Here is a 21,479-nt window from a genome sequence, read left to right as displayed (position 1 = left end):
TTGGGTATTGGAGGAGGTGTTACTGGCGGTGGCAGTCGGGAGGTGAGGATGGGTACCGCGATCCCAAGTACAGGAGCCGTCCAGGTCGTGCAATTGTGCAAGATGCGTCTGCCCTTCCTTCATCTAAACGTCGACGAGTAAATTAGCAAAATAATTGCTTTTTATTTTTCTTTTTGCGATTTCATTCCGTTCGGTCCCACGGCGTTGTTCGTGTTTGGTTTATGTCACCACGGATGCGTTATGCTGATTCCGGTAACGACAACGCCAGGCAGGAAATTCCGTACGGCAGGAGAATTCAAGGGTAAAAGGGTTGGCCGGGTGGGACCCACGCCGCGTTTGGGGAATAGGGAAAAAAACCGTACGCCTCTAAGGACGGGTGTACCCCGGGTGCCGCTATTTGTCGTGGGAGGTGGGGCCCGGAGAAAATGAAGAAGACAGGCGTGGACGTAATCGACGACCCGATCTTTTGGTTGTACCCCTCAATCCTCGTCAGGGAAGGTCTCGATCTACTTTGAACAATTTAACAAATCAAATATACTATATTTTACTTTCCTGATGGCCTGCAAATCGAGGCAAATTGAAAAAAAAAAAAAAAAACTTCTGATAAGACAAAGGAGTTAGGTCCAAGGTCAAATTGAAATTAAAAAAAAAACTGATTAACATGATAGTTAAAGTTAAGGTTGAGTAAATACTCGAGATTAGTATGGACGTGTGATTTGGTCAAATATTTTAGTTGATCGAATCTCTAGTTTGATTGAATTCTCCAAGTCGATCCGACTCGATAGAATCCTAAGTAGAGTTCTTAGCAGAGTTTTAAGAAGGGCCGCCGATCGAATCTTTTTCTTGATCGAATTCTGAGTTCGCCTGGTTTGACGGAATCCTAAGCCAAGTCTTCAAAAGGGTCCTCAATAAGACCTTTTTTTAGATCGGATCCCGAGTTCGTCCGGCTCAACAGAATCCTAAGTCAAGTCCTTGGGATTCTCAGCACTGCTTAGCTAACCTGACTCGTTCGAGAACAAGACCCAAATGAACATTAAAGAGAACTCAGCTGGCCTACTAGCAAAGCACACTAAGGGTCTCTTAGATCAACGGCCTAATATTTCTTTTTGGCATCTTACATAACTGTTGTTAGATAATTAAAGGAATATTCTCTATGCAAGTTGTATACAAGAAGCTTCTACCCTGCAAAGTATAGAAATTGCAAGCTTATTATAGGAAAGGTGTCAAAATGTCATAATTGTTGGTTTCTATTTTGGTAATGCATTGAGATTCGTGCAGAGAGTAAAAGTATTACTATATAAGGGGTATTCACCTACATGGGTAGGCACTTGAGGCTTCATTAGTGCCTCTAGGGCTTAGCATTGACGGTGGACGCATGGTATCTCTGGTGTAATGGCCAGAGGTCGATTCTTAGGAACTAACGACCTGGGGTTTACCCCGTCATACGTCTATGACCTGTGTACTTGCATAAACCTCCCTCCATATTCATGGGGCCGACACTAGGGGACCGCTAAGATAGCGGATATACCTTTTTTTTTAGGCTTCGTTAGTAGAGTTCATTCTTCTTCGTCACTATTCTTTATCTTCTCTACCACTATTTGCCTGACTTGAGCATCAGAGTTCCTGCACCGGAGACCTCTCCCTGGCCCATGACTGGCATTTTTTGCCCTAGTTCTTCTCTGTGGTACACGGGTCTAATAGCTGTGCTAGGTCCCTATTTTTTGGAGTCTTCTCATGGTCAACATCAACACCCTATAACTAGCGTGTCATATTCCCCTAGTTAGACAGGATCAAATTTGGTATCATATATGAGAACTTTGCCTAAATTTGGAACATGAAGATGGAAGAAGCTGGATGATTTACAACTATTACTTTGTCACAAGAGAACTTGGAGTTGCTCGTGGTCGCACAAGCACAAAGGTTGTTGCTGTTGGGGTTGCAAGGTTGCAAACATAGCCCCACATTGAAAACACATGGGAAAGATCATGGGTTTATAAGAGAAAGATATCTCCATTGGTATGAGGCATTTTGGGTAGAGCCCAAGAGCAAAACCATAAGGGCTTAGGCCCAAAGTGGACAATATCATGTCATTGTGGAAATATCTAAATTCTTTTCGATCCAACAGTTGCAACAACAACAACAAGCCATCGGGCATCCTTTGCCAAACGACCTGACATTCTCAGTGACAAAACCTCACACCGAGTGGAGGACCAAGGCAAAATGAACGTTGGAGTTTCCCTCGATCCCTCCACAGTTTTTCCAAATGGGTGGAGGTCGAGCCACTAGCAAGGATCACCGAGCAGATGGTCAAAAAGTTTATATGACAACACATCATCTGCCGGTTCGGCATCCCCCGTCGATTGGTTTCCGATAACGGACGGCAGTTCACGGGAAAGTTGCTCGAAAATTGATGCAAAAGCTACGGCATCGAGCAATACTTCACGTCCGTGGCGTATCCCCAAAGCAATGGTCAAGCTGAAGTAGCCAACCGGGAGATTCTTCGCATTTTGCGTGCTCGGCTCGACCATTTGGGAGGAAGCTGGGTGGATGAAGTGTCGGGCGTCCTATGGGCCATCCGAACGACCCCGAAGGAGGGCACGGTCGTGACACCATTCCACTTGGTGTATGGCGGTGAAGCGGTTATTCCGGTCGAAGTCGGTGTCGAGTCCGTCCGGATCCAGAATTATGATGATGATAACGCCGAGCGGAGGAACATGGAGTTGGACTTGATCGATGAAGAGCGTGCCAAAGCGTCCGTTCGGCTGATGGCGTACCAGCAAAGAATGAAACAGAACTACAACCGGCGTGTGATCCCTAGAGCATTCCAAGTTGGCGACCTTGTCTGGAATAAAGTAAAGTCGGTCGGCGACGTTGGCAAGCTGGAGGCTCCTTGGGCGGGCCCCTTCAAAGTCATCGAGAAGCTCCGTTCGGGTGCTTATTATTTGGAGGATGAAGACGGACGGCGGCTGGACCGACCATGGAGCGCGAATCATCTCCAGCCGTACATAGCTGGATGAGAGGTGCGCTAAATGTAATCTTATATATGTTGTGGGTCGTCCATGTCCTTGTAATGCAGAAAGCAAAATGATAAAAAGGATGGCAAATAGCTTCGCCGAACGGCAGTGTCAAAATTAGCCTTAAAAGACCGTCGAGCTCCGACGTTAAAAATCGAGAGACGAGTCGGCGTCTATAAACCCTCCGAGCGGAAGACCGTCGAGCTCCGACGTTAAAAATCGAGAGACGAGCCGGCGTCTATAAACCCTCCGAGCGGAAGACCGTCGAGCTCCGACGTTAAAAATCGAGAGACGAGCCGGCGTCTATAAACCCTTCGAGCGGAAGACTGTCGAGCTCCAACGTTAAAAATCGAGAGACGAGCCGGTGTCTGTAAATCCTCCGAGCGGAAGACCGTCGAGCTCCGACTTTAAAAATCGAGAGACGAGCCAGCGTCTATAAACCCTCCGAGCGGAAGAAGACATAAAGAGGGACTTTGTAAGTCAAGTTGGCCGATCGGTCGACTAATCAAAAGCACTTGGTAAATGTTCGGTAGAAATATCGTTTGCAAAACAGGATATATTCAGCCGAGCGGACTAGTTATCTAAAAGACTTCGTAAAAATTCATTTTCAAACAAGAAAGGTGCGATAAGAGGCGATCGGATAGCATGCGTATTGAGTAGGGAAAAAAGTAAGCAAAGGGATATTATATTGAAGAAACTAAAGCCAAGCGGCCAAATTACAAAAAAAGGCTAGTCTTTGGCCAAGCGGCCGAATTACATATAAAACTTCTATTCCAGGTAATCGTAAAGATCTTTCGGGATGTTGTCGAGGAGCGCCACTTGATCTGCGGCCGGGATGAGAGCAGAGTCAGGAAGAAGGCCCTTGGACTTTAAATATTTTGTAATGGCAGTCATAGCAAGGTCAAAGGCAGTGTACATCCGCTCGCAGACTTTCTCCGAAAATTCGGGCGAGCGGATGTAACTCTGTCTTAGGGCAGCAACCCGTCTCGGCTCGGCCTCTTGATATTCTTTAAAAGCCGCTTGGGAGGCAGCGAGGGAATCCTGCAGAGTTTTAAGCTCGTCCTTTTGCTTATTCGCCTTTGCCGAGCGGGCCACCTTCTCGCCGGCCAGTTGGTCCGTTAGCTCTTTAACTTTCTGCTCCAAGCCCCGAGCCTCGACATTCTTTTTCTCCAGATTGGAGATGGCCGTGTTCTTCCGCTCGGTCGCCAGGCTTATCTTGCGATCCAGTGATTTGTTTACGCGATCGAGTTCGGCCAGATTGTGAGCCTGGTCGGCCGTTTTCTTCCGTTCAGCCTCCAAAAGATTTTGAGTCTTTTTGAGCTCCTTCTGCAGCTCGGCATAGGATGGGCCTTGGGAAGGAGCGCCGCCCGAACTCCGCAGCCTTTTAAGCTCCTAGTCCACCATGGCGAGCTGATTGGAGACAGCAATCTCCTTCACCCATCTCTGGCACAAACAGAAATTACTAAGGGTCGATCGGAAAGAATGCATAAAAAGCTTAGGAAATAAATGCACTTACCCCAGTGGTCTGTTGCATGTGGCTATTGGCCAAATTGCTGAGTGGGATCATCGCCACACGCACTCGGGCGTCAGCCCACATTTCGGCTAGAGACCTCTTCAAGGTGATCGTGTGCTCGGGCGCAGTAGGCCGATCGGCTTCTGGCATTAGTTCCTCGGTGGGGAGATGCAAGGAGACCCGGACGGTGCGGCGCCGACCGGGGGTCGTCTGGGCGGAAGCCGGAGACGGATCAGAAGCCGGCGTAGAGTACTGGGACAAAATGGTTGAACGCTGGACTTGGCGGGGAGCAGGTGGGCGGACGCTAACGGGAACGGCCTCGAGAGGGTCCGCAGACGCGCCAAGTTGGGAGGGAGTCCGATCGGACGAAATCACCTCGATCTCTGGAGCTTTGCCACGAGCGGCTTCGGTGGCCCATTCGGACGGCTGGACAGCGGATGTGGCCGACCGAAGGGGTGTCTCCACTCGGCGCCTCTTTTGTCGAAGAGGCCGCTCTTCTTCTGGAGCAGAGCCTTCCTCCCGGACGGAAGGCTTTTGGCTAACAGTTGCTCCCACCGTTTGTTCTGGGAGAGAAGCCTGAGCGGCCGACTCCCCAGCATTAGTTCCGCTATCCCCTTCATTAGAGCCGACCGGATGGATGCCAAGCGTCTCCATTTCTTTGGCCGCCGCGGCTTCAAGCGCCGCCGCCTTTCTCTTCAAGATGCCAGCCATCACCGACTCTATGACGATGTTTGCTGCAAAGGAAAACAAAGAAAATCAGTTAACAATTAAAATGAATTCACCAAGTAAAATTCTTACTGAAGCCGCTCGGGAGGGGGGTTCTGATCGGGCTCAAGCCGAATATGTACATAACCCCTTCCGGAAGGAATTTGTTGATGTTGATCTTCAGACCGGCTAACATGTTGGCGGCGTGAAGATAGTCCGACCGGGTCTTGAACTTTTTGAGCTCTGGTGAAGTTGGTGGTCCGATTTGCCACTTCGTTAAGAAGGGGGTCCGCTCGAGCATACGAATGTAGAAGTAAAATTCTTTCCAATGCTTATTGGAAGAAGGGAGTTTATTGAAGAAAACCAAGCGGGCCAAGCTTGGAACATGTAAGTGCCCGGCTCGGACTGTTTAGGGTAGTAGAAGTAATAGAAGACCTCCGGTCAGAGGGGAATGTTATGGATTTTAAACAGGACGACTACACCGCATAGAAGGCGGAAAGTGTTGGGAACTAGGCTTCCGAGCGGAACGCCGAAAAAGTTGCAAACGTCAATGATGAAGGGATGAATTGGAAAGCGCAGACCAGTTGTAAACTGGTCGCGGAAAACACAAAAAGATCCGCGCGGCGGTTTGTTTGGCCAGGCGGAGTCTGTGGGTATGATGATTTCAAGATTGGAGGGGATATCGAAGCTATTGATCAGAACATCGACATCGCGCCGATCGAAGCGCGACTCCATGGTAGTGTGCCATGGGCCGAGGGCTTGGTCTTCGGATCGAGAAGATTGGGCCATTGTCCGAGCGGACAAAATCAAAAAAGATGATAAAAGGAAGAAGACGGCAACGAAACAGTACCCCCAAGGACGAAAACTTGGGAAAGAAGCGCAAAGAAAATGTTAGAACCAAAGAGAGGAAGAAGAACCTTACGACGAAGAGGAAGATCGAGGAGAGAGCACCGGAGATCGCCGGAAACAGAAGCGCGAGATCGCCGGGAGTCTGGAGCACAAGAAGAAGCAGTGAACTCGCACAGACGCAAATGCGGCGAAGAGAGGAGAAAGCGAAGATTTTATAGGGCGGAGCCCGAGCGGTCTCCACCGTTGGATCCAGGTTGCGAGAATCGGAGCGTGCATCGGGCCCTTGATTTCGAACCACCTCGATCTCGTCGCCTGCGATGCCGCCGCCGTACGCTGACGGCAGCAATGCCACGTGGCATTCTGCCATAGGGGAGCATTTAATAAGCGCCTTATCGAGGCGCAGGGCGCGTGCTTGGCCTTAATGACGGAGATTGGTGCAACTTCCGAGGAGATCAGAGAGAGGGTGACGTTGACTGGCGTTTTGGCTACCCCCTTTGATTCCGAGCGGACGGTAGCTGAAGGACGCCGTTCGGCTAAACTGATGGTCCAGTCAGTCGAGCTAATCGCCTCCTTCGACTAAACTTGAAGGGGAGGCAAGGGATCCGGCGGTAAGATCAGGGGACCCCATTTCCGAGAAGTCAACGCCACGTGGAGGTCAAAAGGGTAAAAGGATTATCGGAGAAGGGTGGGCGGACCGACCTCCTTGAAAGGGTTGAACCGAGCGGACGACCAGAAAAGGGTTGGACCAACCGGCCGACCGGAGTCTAACTGAAAGCAAAGGCACCCCTGCGGGAGTCGGGGTTCCGACGCTCATGTTGAACAAGGTCATATGGGCGAGTGGGTGACTCGCTCGACCGAAGGCATAAAGTAGCAATACTGCTAATAGTCCACGGAGCACACTACTGGGATTCTCTCGAGCGGACCGACCGGCCGGACGTGATGGAACTGCCGACCGGCCGGACGCTCGACATGAGGTAAGAAGAGACAAAAGGACAAGGGAACATCTTCTGACAGCGGGCATGTTCGACGAGCAGGCCATACGCAGGATTTAATGACAGAGGGTTCCGCTGTCCTATCAAAGACGTACTCGGACTGTAGCAGTATGGTGTCAGATAAGCTTTTCTGACAAGTCCATACTGCGGTATGGGCTGAGGACACGTATTAGCCTCGGTGTGTGTGCGTGAGCCCTTTCCCAGCTCTATATAAGGAGCCTTACACTTCGCCGGAGGTACACATGCTAGCATATTCGAAGCCACTTCTTTGTTGTCCACTTACCTGACTTGAGCATCGGAGGATCGTCGCCGGGAACCCCTTTCCGGCCCGATTTCCTTGCAGGTCCGCCGAAGGTCCGTACGACCGGTTGAAGATCTACGTTAGCCATTCGAAGAGCACCACGTGCCCAGCGTCCGTTAATTCAACGTTTGGACAGGATCAGTTAGCATCAAATCAAGTCTTATTCAACAAACTCAGCCCATCAATCAACTTAAATCTTGACTATAACTCCGAAACACGTATTTCTTTTTGTCGAACATTTAAATAAGAATCTACCTGAACCCTAAAATATAGGTCACTTAACTTTCACAACTCATTTAAGAATTACCATATGCAGTTTGACTTCACTATTGGACCATCTTTACTAAAGTAGCGGGTCATCCCTATGCTATATTAGTATAAAGGTGTTCGATAATTAATTTGTGCCGACAGTTTAACTGTCATGGAATGATTTTATTTTATCTTGAATTAGAGTAACAAATTGTTAATGTTACATGAAAAATTTAAAGTTTATCGGCCACTACAAGAAAATTAAAATTTAACAACAGTTTAACGATAGCAAATTTTTTTTTTTTAAAATGTTATCTTTTTTCTTTTACCATGCTTTCAGTGGAAAACATTGTATAAATTTTTTATTTTTATTAATGATAATATGTTTTTTAAATAAGATATTTTTTAGGGTAAAAGACAAGTTAAAAAAAAAAAACATTGCTTATGAGTAGATATCTGCCAAAACGGCATGAAAAGCCTTCTAGAACACTTCTTATCGAAAACCTAGCCGTCCTTGGCCAAAACTCCTCTTAGCCTATGTTTGGATGGGGTGAGGTAAGGTTCATTAATAGAAGGGGATGGAAGGGGAAGAGAAGGGAGGGAAAGGAAAGTAATATATTTATCTTACCCTTGTTTGGAAGGGAGGGAAAGTTTATGTGAGAGGAAAGGGTTGGAATGAAGGTTAAATATATAAATTTACAAAAATATCCTCTTATTTTTTTAATAAATCTGTATGTGAAAAAATAAATAAGGATATAATTGTAATAATTTCTCCTTACCCTTTCTTACAATTTGGGGTGCAAGGAGAGACTTTACGCTTCTCTCCCCTTTCCCTTCATAGTTCACTCTCTCCCAAACAAAGGTAAAAATTCATTTTACCCATGTTTACCTTTTCCTCCCTTTTACCCACCTCCTCCCAAACATAGGGTTAGCGAAAACTCATCTCTATCCGTCGAAACTCCTCCACTCGCACCTAGCCTTCTCCGCCACTTCTCCGCACGCGACCAATTTTCCTCCGCCACTCCTCCACGTCGCCCGCGACCTAGCCTCTGCCACTCTTCCACGACAACCGACGCTGTTGGAAATGCCTCTTCTCGTGTGAGCAGTGAGTCAGATGCCTTTCCCATCGAGCAACGGCTGCTACAAGTAAGCTATCCCTTCTCGTTTCTTAAGATGTGTGTAGACCGTGGCCATCCCTTTGCTGTTTAGATCTCCTGTATGGTGTTTTGTGAGATCAAACTATGCCCTTGTGCTGCTATTTTGATTTCTTGTTTGATTTCTGTCCATTACTCTAACTTTATGGTTTCAAAAATTATTTGGATATGTTAAAAAAAAATTTGAATGACTATATGAAAATGGCGGATTCCTTTGGACACTGAGAAGTTGTTAGGGTAATGGCTTTGTTATAATCAAAAGAAACCTTGACTTCCTAATTATCCTAAAGAACATTACTTTTTGTTTTCACATAATCAACTAACCATGACCTATGAAATCAATCAGAAAAGATACATGTTGGTTGCCTCACATAATCAACTAACTTCTTATTTAGCCTCACTTCCCTTCATCTTTCTATGAAATTATTGTTTGCCTTTGCCCACACACTTTCATTCAACAAAGTAAGATACTTTTTCAGTAAGAAGAATGATTAATCAATTTATTTTACATTAATAGTTATAGCTTTCAGATGAATGATAATATCAAATGTAATGGTAATTATTTTTTTTTTACTTCTAATATAGTTCTTATGTAGCTATTATAAGTTGTAAGTTTTCCATTCAATAGACTAGTCCTTGTATAATTTTGTTAATTATAAACTTCTTTTGTATTTATTGTAATTCTGTTACTAGAATTTTTCAATAGTTTTATCCTATACAAATCACATGGCTTCATCAATTAGGATGCACATGGTGACTAATGATAATATATCTTAAAAGTTATGTTTTGATGATTTATTTAATTTTTTGCCAATAATAATATTTTGATTAACCCGTTTGTAGTCCGTTTAAACACAACTCCGACGAGATGAGATGCGCAGCCCAGAGCGAACCCTAAACCCCAATTGCTTCACTACCAAAATCGCCTCTGTCGCTTGCCTCCCCTTTACGCTCCTTCCCTCCTCTCGTCCATGGGGAAGGACATCTCTGGATCTCCGGCGGCCGCACCGGGAAGCGCTACCGCCCCAACCGCGTTCCCCACCCGTCATAACTTAGCTCGCACCTTCAAGTATCTAATGGGTTCGTCACCTAATCCTCTCCTTTCTTATTCCATGACGTATTTTATTTTTTTTTAAAATTCTGTTCTCCCCTTTGTTTCAGCAACGCAGTTCTTATCGAGGGGAATCCCGTTTATATTCAATTCATTGATCGTGAGACACCTTACTGTTGCGGACTATGCTGTAATTTTCCTCATCCTAATGCAAGTTCTTTTATTTAATTTATTTTTATTACTATTATTTAGATTGACATGGGCATAAGCAACTCAATCTGACGACCACACTGTATATTCTCCTCTCATGCTAGCCAATTTTGTCTTTTCAGATGAGCTAGGAAATACTAACTAAAACGTCCGCATAAGAAAGTCAATGTTGTGAGGAATTTGGCATTCATGTAGTTGGTTCTTTTGAATCATGGGCACTTATGCTTAATTTAACAGATTGATAAGCTTAGTTTAATCTATGGATGAAAATTGACACTAGTACTATAGTTTAGACGGCCACTGCATCAAGAAGGAATAACAATGTGCAAGCATAATAGAGCATTTTCATTAGCACAGTCTGTTTATCTTTGTCTGGTACCTTCTGAAGTGAAATGATTCCTCTTGTTGAAGCAAGGTGATGATTTTTCATTTTAAGTTGCATAGGCATTTCAAGCATCACCAAAAGTAAAATTAATATGAAATGGTAGATGCTTCTTGTTGGATTTCTGAATTTTATGTGATACTGTTATGGTCCCCAGTGCAGAATCGAGTCACAAGTCGAGATCTGGATCTGTACTTGGTCATGCAACACGCAAGGGGAAAGGGAGAGGGAAAAAAGACTCTTCCTAGATAGTCCAATTAAGGAAACAAGGAATCAAAAATAGAAAACTAATTAGGCCATTATTTATTTCTAAAATTAGGCCATTATTTGTTTATACTAATTAGACAATAGATAATTTATTTCTATTATAGAAGTAGCTAATTTGTTTTATCTGCTTCCGACTATAGCGGTGTCCAACAAAGGCGTCCACCTTGGCGTCCACATCAACACTCCCCCCTCGATGCTGTGCTTGTCCTCAAGTTTGAAAGCGAGGTGTAATGCCACTAATAGCATGAAGGGAAATTTCTGGGTCCACTTTCCCCTCTTCCTCACCTTCCCTATCATCATCAGGCACGTCAATCCAGAATACGTACTTACACTTGTGCCCCGTGGAGTAGGACTCATCATAGTTAAAACAGAGGCCATTGACTCTTCGTTTTGCCATCTCGGTGCGAGTCAGATGCCTAAAGAATGAAGCAGGTAGAGTCTCCTTGCTGATGTCTGTCTTTGCCAAAGGAGGACCTCCACTACTGTGCTGAGCTTGGTTGTGGTCCCGCTCCAATTCGTGCGCAATGACCCCCTGCCTTGATGGAAGCATTGCTTTCGTTCTAATGTTCTGCCCATATTCATCGCAATGCCTAGGTTTTGAGGCTTCTACAGTTCGATGTTGATATGAAGATCTTCGACTAACCCCGCAGTGAACAAGTCAACTTGTTGTCATGGTCCGAAGTCCGAGGTCCGCCGAGCTTGTTTGCTTTAGATTTGCCAACTTTCCCAGAGGGTTGTTGCTCATAAGCGGCCCAAAGCAGATATGACAATGACCTTTGAATTGCTTCCAAGTCATATCTGGTTCTTCCTGTTCCATTTGATCAAACCAAAGTTGGGCTTCCCCTACCAAGTGGAAGGCAGCAAGGCCAACCTTGTCGGCTTCTGTGGTCCTTTGGTTGACAAAGAATTTGTCGCACATTTTAACCCAACCCAGTGGATCCCCTTCTCCAAAATAGGTGAGAAAATCCATCTTCGAGTACCATGGAACCATGGTGCCATTGGTTGGTGGTTCAAGTTTAATCTCCAAGGCTTTGGAAGGGCCACACTCCACGCTAGTAGGGCTGTTTGCGGTGGGCATCGACTGTCGTCTTGTCTCTTGAACAATACTCGATAACTCGGCCATAAGCTCCTCTAGTGGCGGGAGGTGATTTGCTCCATGAAAACTTGCTATTGCGAGGTCAATCTTTCCACGAAAGCATCGAGTTTGGATGTGATAGGATTCGTGTCACCCATGATCGGCTCTGATATCAAGTTGTTATGGTTCCGAGTGCAGGATTGAGTCACTGGTCAAGATCCGGATCCGTACTTGGTCATGTAACACACAAGGGGGAAAGAAAGGGGGAAAAAGACTCGTCCTAGACAGAATCGAATTATTCAATTTTTCTTCCTTCAGTTCCTCTCTTTATTAATAATAAGAAGTCAAATATGACACGATTTAGGAAAGACCAACCCATAAAGGAAATAAGGAATCAAAAATAAAAAAGTTAATTTGACCATTATTTGTTTCTACTATAGCAGTAGTTAAATTAGGAAATTATTTTTTCTACTAATTAGGCAATAGCTAATTTATTTCTACTATAGCAGTAGCTAGGTAGTAGCTAATTTGTTTTATTTGCTTCCGACTATAGCGGCGTCCAACAAAGGCATCAACCTTGGCATTCACATCAGATACATTACGATGTTGCCACTCTGTTTGGTAGCTATTGTCAGAGCTCACTGAGTGATACTGCAAGTGATGTCTGATAATGCCTTTTTGCTCTCTTGTAAATTATACAAGGTCCAGTAGTTACTTTTTGCAGATACCTTTTGATCTTCTCTTCTTGTTCTAATTTTTATGCTTTCTCAAAGATCAGATATCCAGTTTCAAGCATTTATTTATGTGTTTTAATGTAATTTTACAATTAGAAACATGTATGTCCCGTGTATATGACAAAATAACACTTAATATAATAAAATGTTGAAAACTTTTAATGTTGTGATCTTCCTTTATTTTGTCTTGATTGGATAATAGTCTAGTTCAAGAAGAATGTGTACGATGGTTAACAACCTTACTCCATTGTTTCAATTTTTGTTTTTATTGCCTATTCATCTAGTCCTTTTCTTTTGCTCAAATTTTCTTAATGATGTTTTTTACAGCTTTATGCAGTGCAATTCCATCTTTTTGTTACCTCCATATTGTTTCTAAGTCGGGAAGGTTTTCGACGGGCATGCATGCGCACTGATGTTGGAAGGTTCTTGTTTCTTCTCCAAAATCTATCTTGACCAAATCCATCATATTCATGAAAGAACAAAGTTTTTTTTTTAAAATAAATTTGGAGTCATTTTTTTAACATGTCTCATTCTGTAAAATTATTTAAGTGCAATCACCAAGCAAAGCAGAAACAATCTAATTGGTTTTTTATTTAACTAAGAAATATTTATAAATGTATTGATAAAACATATAAGGTTGCAGAGAAAGGTTAATCACTAATAGTTGATATTTGCCTTTGTAAAATGCAATGGCAGTCAAAGCCGCCATTTTAGCCTCATAAAATTGTTCAAAAATGTCAATTTGTTAATTGAGAGAGCATCATTGAACTGCCGAAGGTGATGGTGTATATTTGTTTGTCACTTGGTCATGACCTCACTCCACCCTCTTGGAGAGGTGGATCTGCTCCCATTTATAGTTTTGAGCATGGTTGTCAAAAATGGCCTAATACATATATGGATTGCTTAAGTTGGATTGGTATCGGCATATATTAATTCAATCTTTCCCAAGAATTCAGTCATCTATCATCGGTGAAGAAAGTAGAATTTCTAAGAAATTAATTAGAAATGAGCTAACTGCATTTGCAAATAGATTAAATTGATTTAAACTTGTCAAATAATGAATGAAATCGATCAAATAGGGTGAAAATAGGGTGAGGTTCTATCAAACTAAGTTGATTTTGACAAACTCAACCATTCCACCCAACTCTTTCTACATTTTATCTTGAATACTTGCAAAAACATATAGGAGAGGAAGATAGTGCTTGTTGTTCTTATGTACTAAAATATCTTAGCTCCTCATTGCCAAAGATTTGTCGTGAGATTAAAAAGTAATCCTATTGTGCATTTGGTCTACCGGTAAGTAGACCAAATACACATCCATGCTTTCTTCATTCAGTGTTAATCGAAAGCTGCTACTATTGATTGAGAGAGAATACAATACTGATCAATACGGTCTAAAAACCTCTTCTTGATGAAACCCAATATTATGATTGCTTTTCCATTTTGTATACGATATGTTGATATCTACTATTATTAATAACTTATATTAATAAATTAGTAGATAATATATTAATATCTAGTATTATTTAATTTTATATTAATAAATTATTGATTCTGTATCAATAAAGACACAATTTATTAACTTTTCGATAATCTTAAAGATATGCATTTAGTTCAAGAAAAGGCGGATGTTATGAAGCCACAAAATTTGAAGATAGAGGAGGAGAATGGGATGTTGCTACTGTCATTATTCTAAAACTTCAGGCACTCTGCTTGGACCTTGTCAAAATGAAATCATCGATGTCTGTTGTTAAGATGCCATCATATAATTAATTAACAAATATAATATCATTTCATGGATTGCCTTTCCTTCCATCAGGCCATTCTGTGAACATGTTTCCTTTATTGTAGAGATAGTGCTTTGAACTACTTATCCTTAATTGCTACTGTCTTCGTCTACAATTATCCTTAACTTAGAATCCTTTCCTTCTCAATCTCTTTCATGTCATATTGTCTACAATTTGGAATTTACTGATGATTGAAGAATTCCAATTTTGTTGGATGTTACAAAGAGACCACTTATTATTGCAATTAAATGTAACTATATTTAACTTGTTAAATTTCCCCATGCCATATTATCTCAGCTAACCATATTTGCATTAGCTTTAAGTTTATTTTGTTTCTTTATATAAAAGGATGGTCATGCTAGATAGTATTCATGTCATGTAAGATTAAGGTTTTTTGATACTGGTATGTAGTGTTTTGCTTCAGTTGACTAACAAGTGAAACTCTGCACTTATTGATCTTCATCTGCTAAAGTTGGTCCATAGTGAACCAACTAGGCGCCCTGCTTAGTTGGGCCTGTTAGAGTCACTTGTATAGATCTAAGAGTAAATTGTGTATTTACATTATTTCTGTCAGGTTTTTCATGATACTTCATTGAATACCAAAATCTCTAGCTAATGAAATTTTTGGAAAGAAAAATATCTAAATCTTGAATTGTTATGTAATGTTCCTACCTTTTAGTCTCTCTCTTTCTAATTAGAATTTTGTTCACCTAAAATAAAAGCTCTGTCAAATTACAGCAATAATTCATCGATGGAAGAAGATGCTGCAAGATTATTGAAAGTAGCGTGGCTCACATTCCCAATTGGCATCTTGTTTACTTCTGCAGCCTGTCTCTTTGTTTTTTGGTTTCAGAAGCTCACTTTTTCAGATGCATATGCACAAGCTATATTGATCCATGGTATTTCTTGTCATTTAAAACATAGAACTACTGACTGTTTTCGTACCTGGATGATGTTGACTGATTTTATGAGCCAACTCTATTACTGTAAAATTGGCATTATTTTGAGTGATTTTATTGCAAACTTTGCAGTTTCTGTTGATTTATTTTCTTCAGTAAGGTTGTACATAATGGTTCATTATAAATCTTTGGCTAGTGGAGTGTAAAAGTATTCTATATTCTGATAATTGAATCATCAAATACACAACATTAATTATCTTGTTTCTGTGTCCATTATTAGATAATCTAGTACTAGAAGTATAATTTATGTTACTTAGTAATGATGATGCCTGCCCATGTGGCAAAACATATGCATTCCAAATGCCATTCTGGTGCTTAGTATTGATGGCTGCCTGGAATGACTCCATGAGTTGTGGTAGTATGAGTTGGTATTGTGACACTATTTAAGGGGAGTAGCAAAGGGTGTTAGCATAGCCAGCTTAAAACCAGTGGAAAATTTAAAGTCAGCTCATTTTTTGTCTTTGAAACAAATGCCAACTGTTGTCTCATGCTAGCTCATATCCCTCACCAAGGCTTAGTGCTCCTTGCTGCCTTGGCAGGTACACTTTTTTGCTATTGTAGGTCAGTTAGTTAGAAAGAGGCATTGAAATGTTTTTCTTTTTCTTTTTCTAAGAGAACATACTCTAACATCGTAAATCAATTAGTTTTATCCCATCATACTTAGGACAAAGACTCTTTTGCTAACCTACCATGACGATGTTTGGTGATATTCTGAAGTAGAGCCATCTTTTGAAGTATTTCATATGTCGAAATGGTATATATTGGTATTTTAAACTTTGCAAAAATATATTTAGCTACAAAATTGCCTTTGTTGGAACTAAAGTTTGAAATCTTATTATGAGTTGGGGTATTGACCCCTAGCTAGAACGAGACGTGCCAGTTATGCCGATGTTGGTGACTATGTAAGCAAAGAAGTGGAAGAAGAAGAGAATTGAGGGGGGCGTGGTGGAGGAAGAGAATCGAGGCAAATGAATAAGGTGGACGTAGTCATGGAAGTATTGAGGCTTTGTCATAAATGAGTAAGAGGTGTTTGTTATAGATGAGAAAGAGGAATTGCAAATGAGGAATAATTTAAGCTTCGCCACAGACATAGAAGAGGCATTTGTCGCGGACAAAGAAGAATCAAGGTAGAGAGGAAGGATTGAGGCTTTGTTCATTGTGGTCAAGAAAGAGGAGAGGTGTGTGCTGCAGATGAGGCATTTGTTGCAAACATGCAAGAATCAAGGCTTGCAAATGAAGGTCGTCGCCGGTGAAGGTGGATGAGGAGAATGAGGCATGAATAAGGAATAATTGAGGCTTTGTTGCAAAAAGGAAGAATCAAGGCATTCGTTATGAATGAAGGTCCTTGCGAATAGGTTCTTAAGAATGTTTCACGGTCTCCAACCATTCCACATATTGATTAGTGGGTAGAATGAGATGGTTTACTCACGTTAACCGACACAAAATGTTTAATGCTATGGTTGGAAAAAATACATAAATCATTATGGTGTGATTGTAATACTCTATATCAATATCTATATAAAATAGTTTCATTGAGAATAATTCCCTTATCACATGGTATCAGAGCTATCACTAATCCCTTCCCATTGAACATCCACTACATGAGTATTTGTTTATGCTCAACAAAATCTCGAGCGTGCTAGAGTTTCTGTACTTTACTGGAATGATACTTGTTTTGGTATTGTGCCAATGTTTTAATGCATGTTCCAGTGACAGATTGATGGTTGAAGGAGGAAGGAGATGAAGTATTAGGAGACATTGTTGTATTGAGTGGTATCGAGGTTCAATAATTTACTGGAATGATACATTTCAATCGTTTCGCCATAATGCCAGTGTAGGCCCATTGCCTTCACTTCACCTTCACACAGCTGTGAGATCGCACATCCTTCACACCCCTCCACTACTTGTGCACTTGCTTTCACAAGTAGTTCCTCGTGTCACAAATGACCCATTGCATCGTTGATGTCTCTATAGTGAGTGACTTCTCTCCTCATGAGCGACTACTCTCCTTACATCTACTCACATTGTTGCTGCCATGTATCCTACTACTACCGCTTCTATTCAATAACAAAATTGACCATCACACAAGTGCTCTAATTTAGTCAACCTACCACCCGAGTGTGGAATTCCTCGCACATAAGAAAAGTTCAATGGTAGAAATTATACGATTTAGACTATGACTGTCATGTGTACATTATGGGTTAAGGTCAGATAAAGCACCTTACTACTCAAGCTGCAGAGATCCTTGAGTCCATTCACCTTTTATGGGAGTAGATGGATGCCCAACTATTGGCTCTTCTATGGTAGTCAGTTGATCGTAGTCTTATGGGCATCTTCCATTATTATCTTTCAAGATACCAGATATGGATACAAGTGAGAATTCTTTATATAGGCGAAATTTCTCAAGGCTATGATGTCATTGGTAGTCTATTCTAATTACACCTAGGTCGTTTCTACCTATTGTGGAAAGTTTGTGCATTAGAAGGATACAAGTTATTCATTGCATGATTTCTATCCTGGTCACTCGATTTATATAGTACCTATGCTGCTCAACTCGGTAAACCTCAACTAACTCAGATGGCTTTAACCATCACAGTCAAGTCATTGAAGAGTATGCTAGATTTCTCCAACTTCAACTTGGTTGTTTCTAAGTATATTTGTGGTAATGCATCCATCTTCTCTACTTCTACAACAATGTAGTTCCCTATCCGTGTCATAATAGCTAATGGGTCTCACTCATCAGTTAAGCATATACATTGATGATGCTACCCTTTCACCTATGTTTCATTTGCATATCAGATTTTATAGTCTTGAATTCTCATTGGACTAGTTATCTATTTGCAAGCTTACTAAATTTTGTTGGCGCAGCGGGGAGGGGGTGAATTGCCTTTTAAAAAAAATTACCCCTTTCTTGATCCTTTGATTACATTAGACTAGCACAATAATAATGAATTAATTGAACAACTAAATAAAGGAAATAAGAGGACAATTCTATTTGCTTGGTTATAACCTAGGTGGTTGTTAATCCAAGGCGTTGAAGAAAACTCTACTAGAATTCTCCTTTGTTGCAGGCGGAGAAGCCTCTTACAAAAGTTGATAGCTCAAAAGAAAGACTAGGAAAGTGTACAATACTTGTTGTTTAAGTTGTTGAATTATTCCTAACTCCAGGAGTCTTTTTATAACCCCTGGAAAATTCTATCCGAAGCTGGAAGGCGCCTTCAATAGGGTGGAGGCGCCTTCAATAAGGTGGAAGGCGCCTCCAATGTGGCAAATCTTATCGCCGAAGATAAAATTTTATCTTCGGCTAATAGCTAGGAAAGACGCCTTCAATAGGCTGGAAGGTGCTTTCGCACTGTTCATCGAAAGCACCTTTCAGCCATGGAAGGCAACTCAGCTGAAAAGCAGATCTCTTCGCGTAGGTGATTCTCCGGTTAACCGAAGTTGAGCTCACCCGAACCCAACTTCGACCTTCTTCTGGAGCAGCCTTCCTCTCCGGCTTCTCGTCCCTTGGACCGTCGTGCGTCCTTCTCGTCTGTTGGTGTACTCTATCGCAGCATCTCGTCCTTCGGATGTACCGAGTCTGTCGACTCCCTTCCTGTGTCATTCTTCTCGCTAGCTGTATTTTCCGCTCGACTTCTTGTGTTCTTAAGCTCCTGCACACTTAGACACAAGGATCAAACTCAACATGACTTAACTGAATTTAGTTGACCACATCAAAACTACCCTGGGGTATTAACAAATTGTTCTATCATATTTTGTCACAGTAGTTACTATTTAAGATTTGAGGACCGACCAAGTGATTGACATAGAATAATAAAAGGCTCATGTACTTTATTAGTTGGAATGCTTGCACGTTTGTTATGAACTTTATTAGTTGGATGTTTTTGCACGTTCATTAAGTCTTTTAACAACACCCGCCCCTCTCTAGATCTATAATCGTATTGGTCACCTTAATCTCCACCACTTGAAGCTAATGATTTCTAGTCTTTCATCCCTTGATTGTGAGTGTTGTCAATTAGGTAAACATATTAAGTCATCCTTTTTCTAAGAGTGTTCATAAATACGTTTCTGCACCATCTTTGTCAATTCAACTTTTGCTTTTAATTATTTTGTTACCTTTTTATCAATGACTATTGTCAAATGGTATGGTCTTTCGTAATAAAAGATTGATTTGAATTGTTTTCTATATTTTCCACTTTCTATTTAACTAGTTTAGAACTTTTACCTATGTTTTATGTTGTGAGGATGTTAATGAATACTTTTCTCACTTATTCTAATCATATAACTAGATTAGAACTTTTATCAAATTTTTACGTAGTGGTGATGTTAAGGAATAATTTTCTCCATGGCTTAGAATCTCATATTGTGCTGAGCAAAATGATTGGAATATATCATATTGGTAATATACCAAAATTCGATATTACTCAACATAAATAATATCTCATATGCCACTATGTCAATCACGTCAATGAGTATTTTTTCATACTATTTATCAATGAGTTTATTTTTATATAATTTTATTCTTTAATTATATAACTACAACCACCTTCTACTTGTTGGGAGGTATTTAGTAAGACACATAAGAAAAATAATGACACATTTATCAATCGTCGATCAGAGGTATTAGATATAAGAATATAAATTTGAATACCTTTAATTGTTAACAATGAATAGCTTTTTCAATTGTATATCTGATATGATTTTTTTCTTATTTAAATAGGATGAAATGACTGCTAGAGTTGCACATGCATCTCAACTTGCTATAGAGGGAAATGAGGCAGAGACTCTATCCATCAACTAGTTAAATGAGATTTATTATGATATGACTGGTGGAAGAAAAAAGACCTCCTCCCTTTATAGTCTTGGGAGCCAGACGAGAGTCAATATGATCGTATGATGACTCCTAGAGCCAGGGTCGTCCCAACAGATCATCTACTAAAGTAGAAGCTTTAGGGGAAGAAATCAAATTTTGAAGAATCAACTTTCGACATTAGAGAAACAATTTGATGAGTCTTGACAAGCCCAAATGAGATATGAGCAAATTGGATAGGAAATGAGAGAATTCATAGCTCAAATGAGTCAAATGCCGCATAGTTTTGACTCTCAGGAGACTCAGGACCCTTAGGATCCTCACGATAAGTATCAGTAGCTGATTGAGAGGTGTGTTGACCTTTAACTTTTCTTTTATTTTTATTTATCACTTATGAAACATGCAAAAAAATCTATTAATTTTCATATTAGATGCATCTCTAATTGTATTCTATCTTTTTAAAAACATCGTAGATAATGATATATTCTATATATTACCATCAACAGATATCTAAACTAACATTCAGGTGTGTAAAACTATTATCTAGCTAACATTTTTTATTATAGTGTGTTGGTGCGGGAAGCATCCGACGATCGAACCTTAGTTTTGATAATGACAAAGAGATTCAAAGTTAAGCTTAATTGTTATCTAATGTGTATGATGAGATTGACCTTGTGTAAATTAAAGAAATCATTATACAGATTGTGGCAATTTTCAAGAGTGTTTCAGAAGTTTAGTTCAACTCTCCTTTAGTATGACATAAATAGGATTGTTACAAACCATTCACTCTTCTACCTTGTCTCTTATTCAAGGAAGTGTATCCTTTTTATTGTGTACGTGAATGACATTATTAGTATTGGTGATATAGTGGAATTACTCAATTGAAATTTTTTCTTCATTAGCAATTTAAAACTAAGGATTTAGATGTTACTCATCTACTTTTTGGGTTTAAAAATTGCTCATTTACATTTCACAACATAAGCAGCTACTAGATATGCTTGACGAGCTTATCAGATTCTAACACGAGATTAGGAATAGGAGGGGAGTCATTGGAGTGATCTAGGGAAATACATTGACTTGATAAAATATATTAGTCACCATATCTAACATCTTATTAGGTATTAGTGTGATTAGTTTCTAGATAATCTGTCATGATTATTGAAAATTAGAGAAAAATCCTATGGTACTTTAAGAGTGCTCTAGGGAAATGCTTATTGTTAGCGATCAAGGTTATGTCTAGATTGTAGGCTATTAGATGTAGACTCGTCAAGACTCTCCCATAGTGATGTTCTGTATCTGGTTATTGGAAAAATAAGCATCGGGCAACTGTAGCATCAAGATTGTGTGTAGAGTTTGAATATACAAATCACCCTAGTAATATACAAATTTATTAGGTTAAACATCTTATGATCAAGTAGAATTTACTC

The 21,479-nt window shown here is 40.9% G+C and overlaps 1 protein-coding gene across 5 annotated transcripts in view; it reads left to right on the top strand.

Annotated features, from left to right (window-relative positions):
• The first annotated feature begins 8,534 nt into the window (after nt 1-8,534).
• The window catches only part of LOC121967879 (protein RFT1 homolog), a 30,580-nt gene continuing 17,635 nt past the window's right edge, over nt 8,535-21,479 (top strand). For 2 of the 5 annotated variants that reach the window (XM_042518382.1, XM_042518381.1), the window contains exons 1-5: nt 8,538-8,769; nt 9,621-9,857; nt 9,939-10,018; nt 12,824-12,918; nt 15,022-15,182. In XM_042518382.1, coding sequence (XP_042374316.1) covers nt 9,749-9,857; nt 9,939-10,018; nt 12,824-12,918; nt 15,022-15,182 — 445 coding nt within the window. In that variant the 5' untranslated portion in view covers nt 8,538-8,769; nt 9,621-9,748. Of the gene's footprint in view, nt 8,770-9,620; nt 9,858-9,938; nt 10,019-12,341; nt 12,465-12,823; nt 12,919-15,021; nt 15,183-21,479 lie in introns of those variants that run through there. The other 3 variants (XM_042518383.1, XM_042518385.1, XM_042518384.1) reach the window with 3 other exon arrangements.

Source organism: Zingiber officinale, chromosome 3B, assembly GCF_018446385.1.
Source record: "Zingiber officinale cultivar Zhangliang chromosome 3B, Zo_v1.1, whole genome shotgun sequence".
Classification (NCBI taxonomy): Eukaryota; Viridiplantae; Streptophyta; class Magnoliopsida; order Zingiberales; family Zingiberaceae; genus Zingiber; species Zingiber officinale.
Note: the sequence above shows the minus strand (reverse complement) of the source record. Positions and strands in the feature narration are given on the sequence as shown.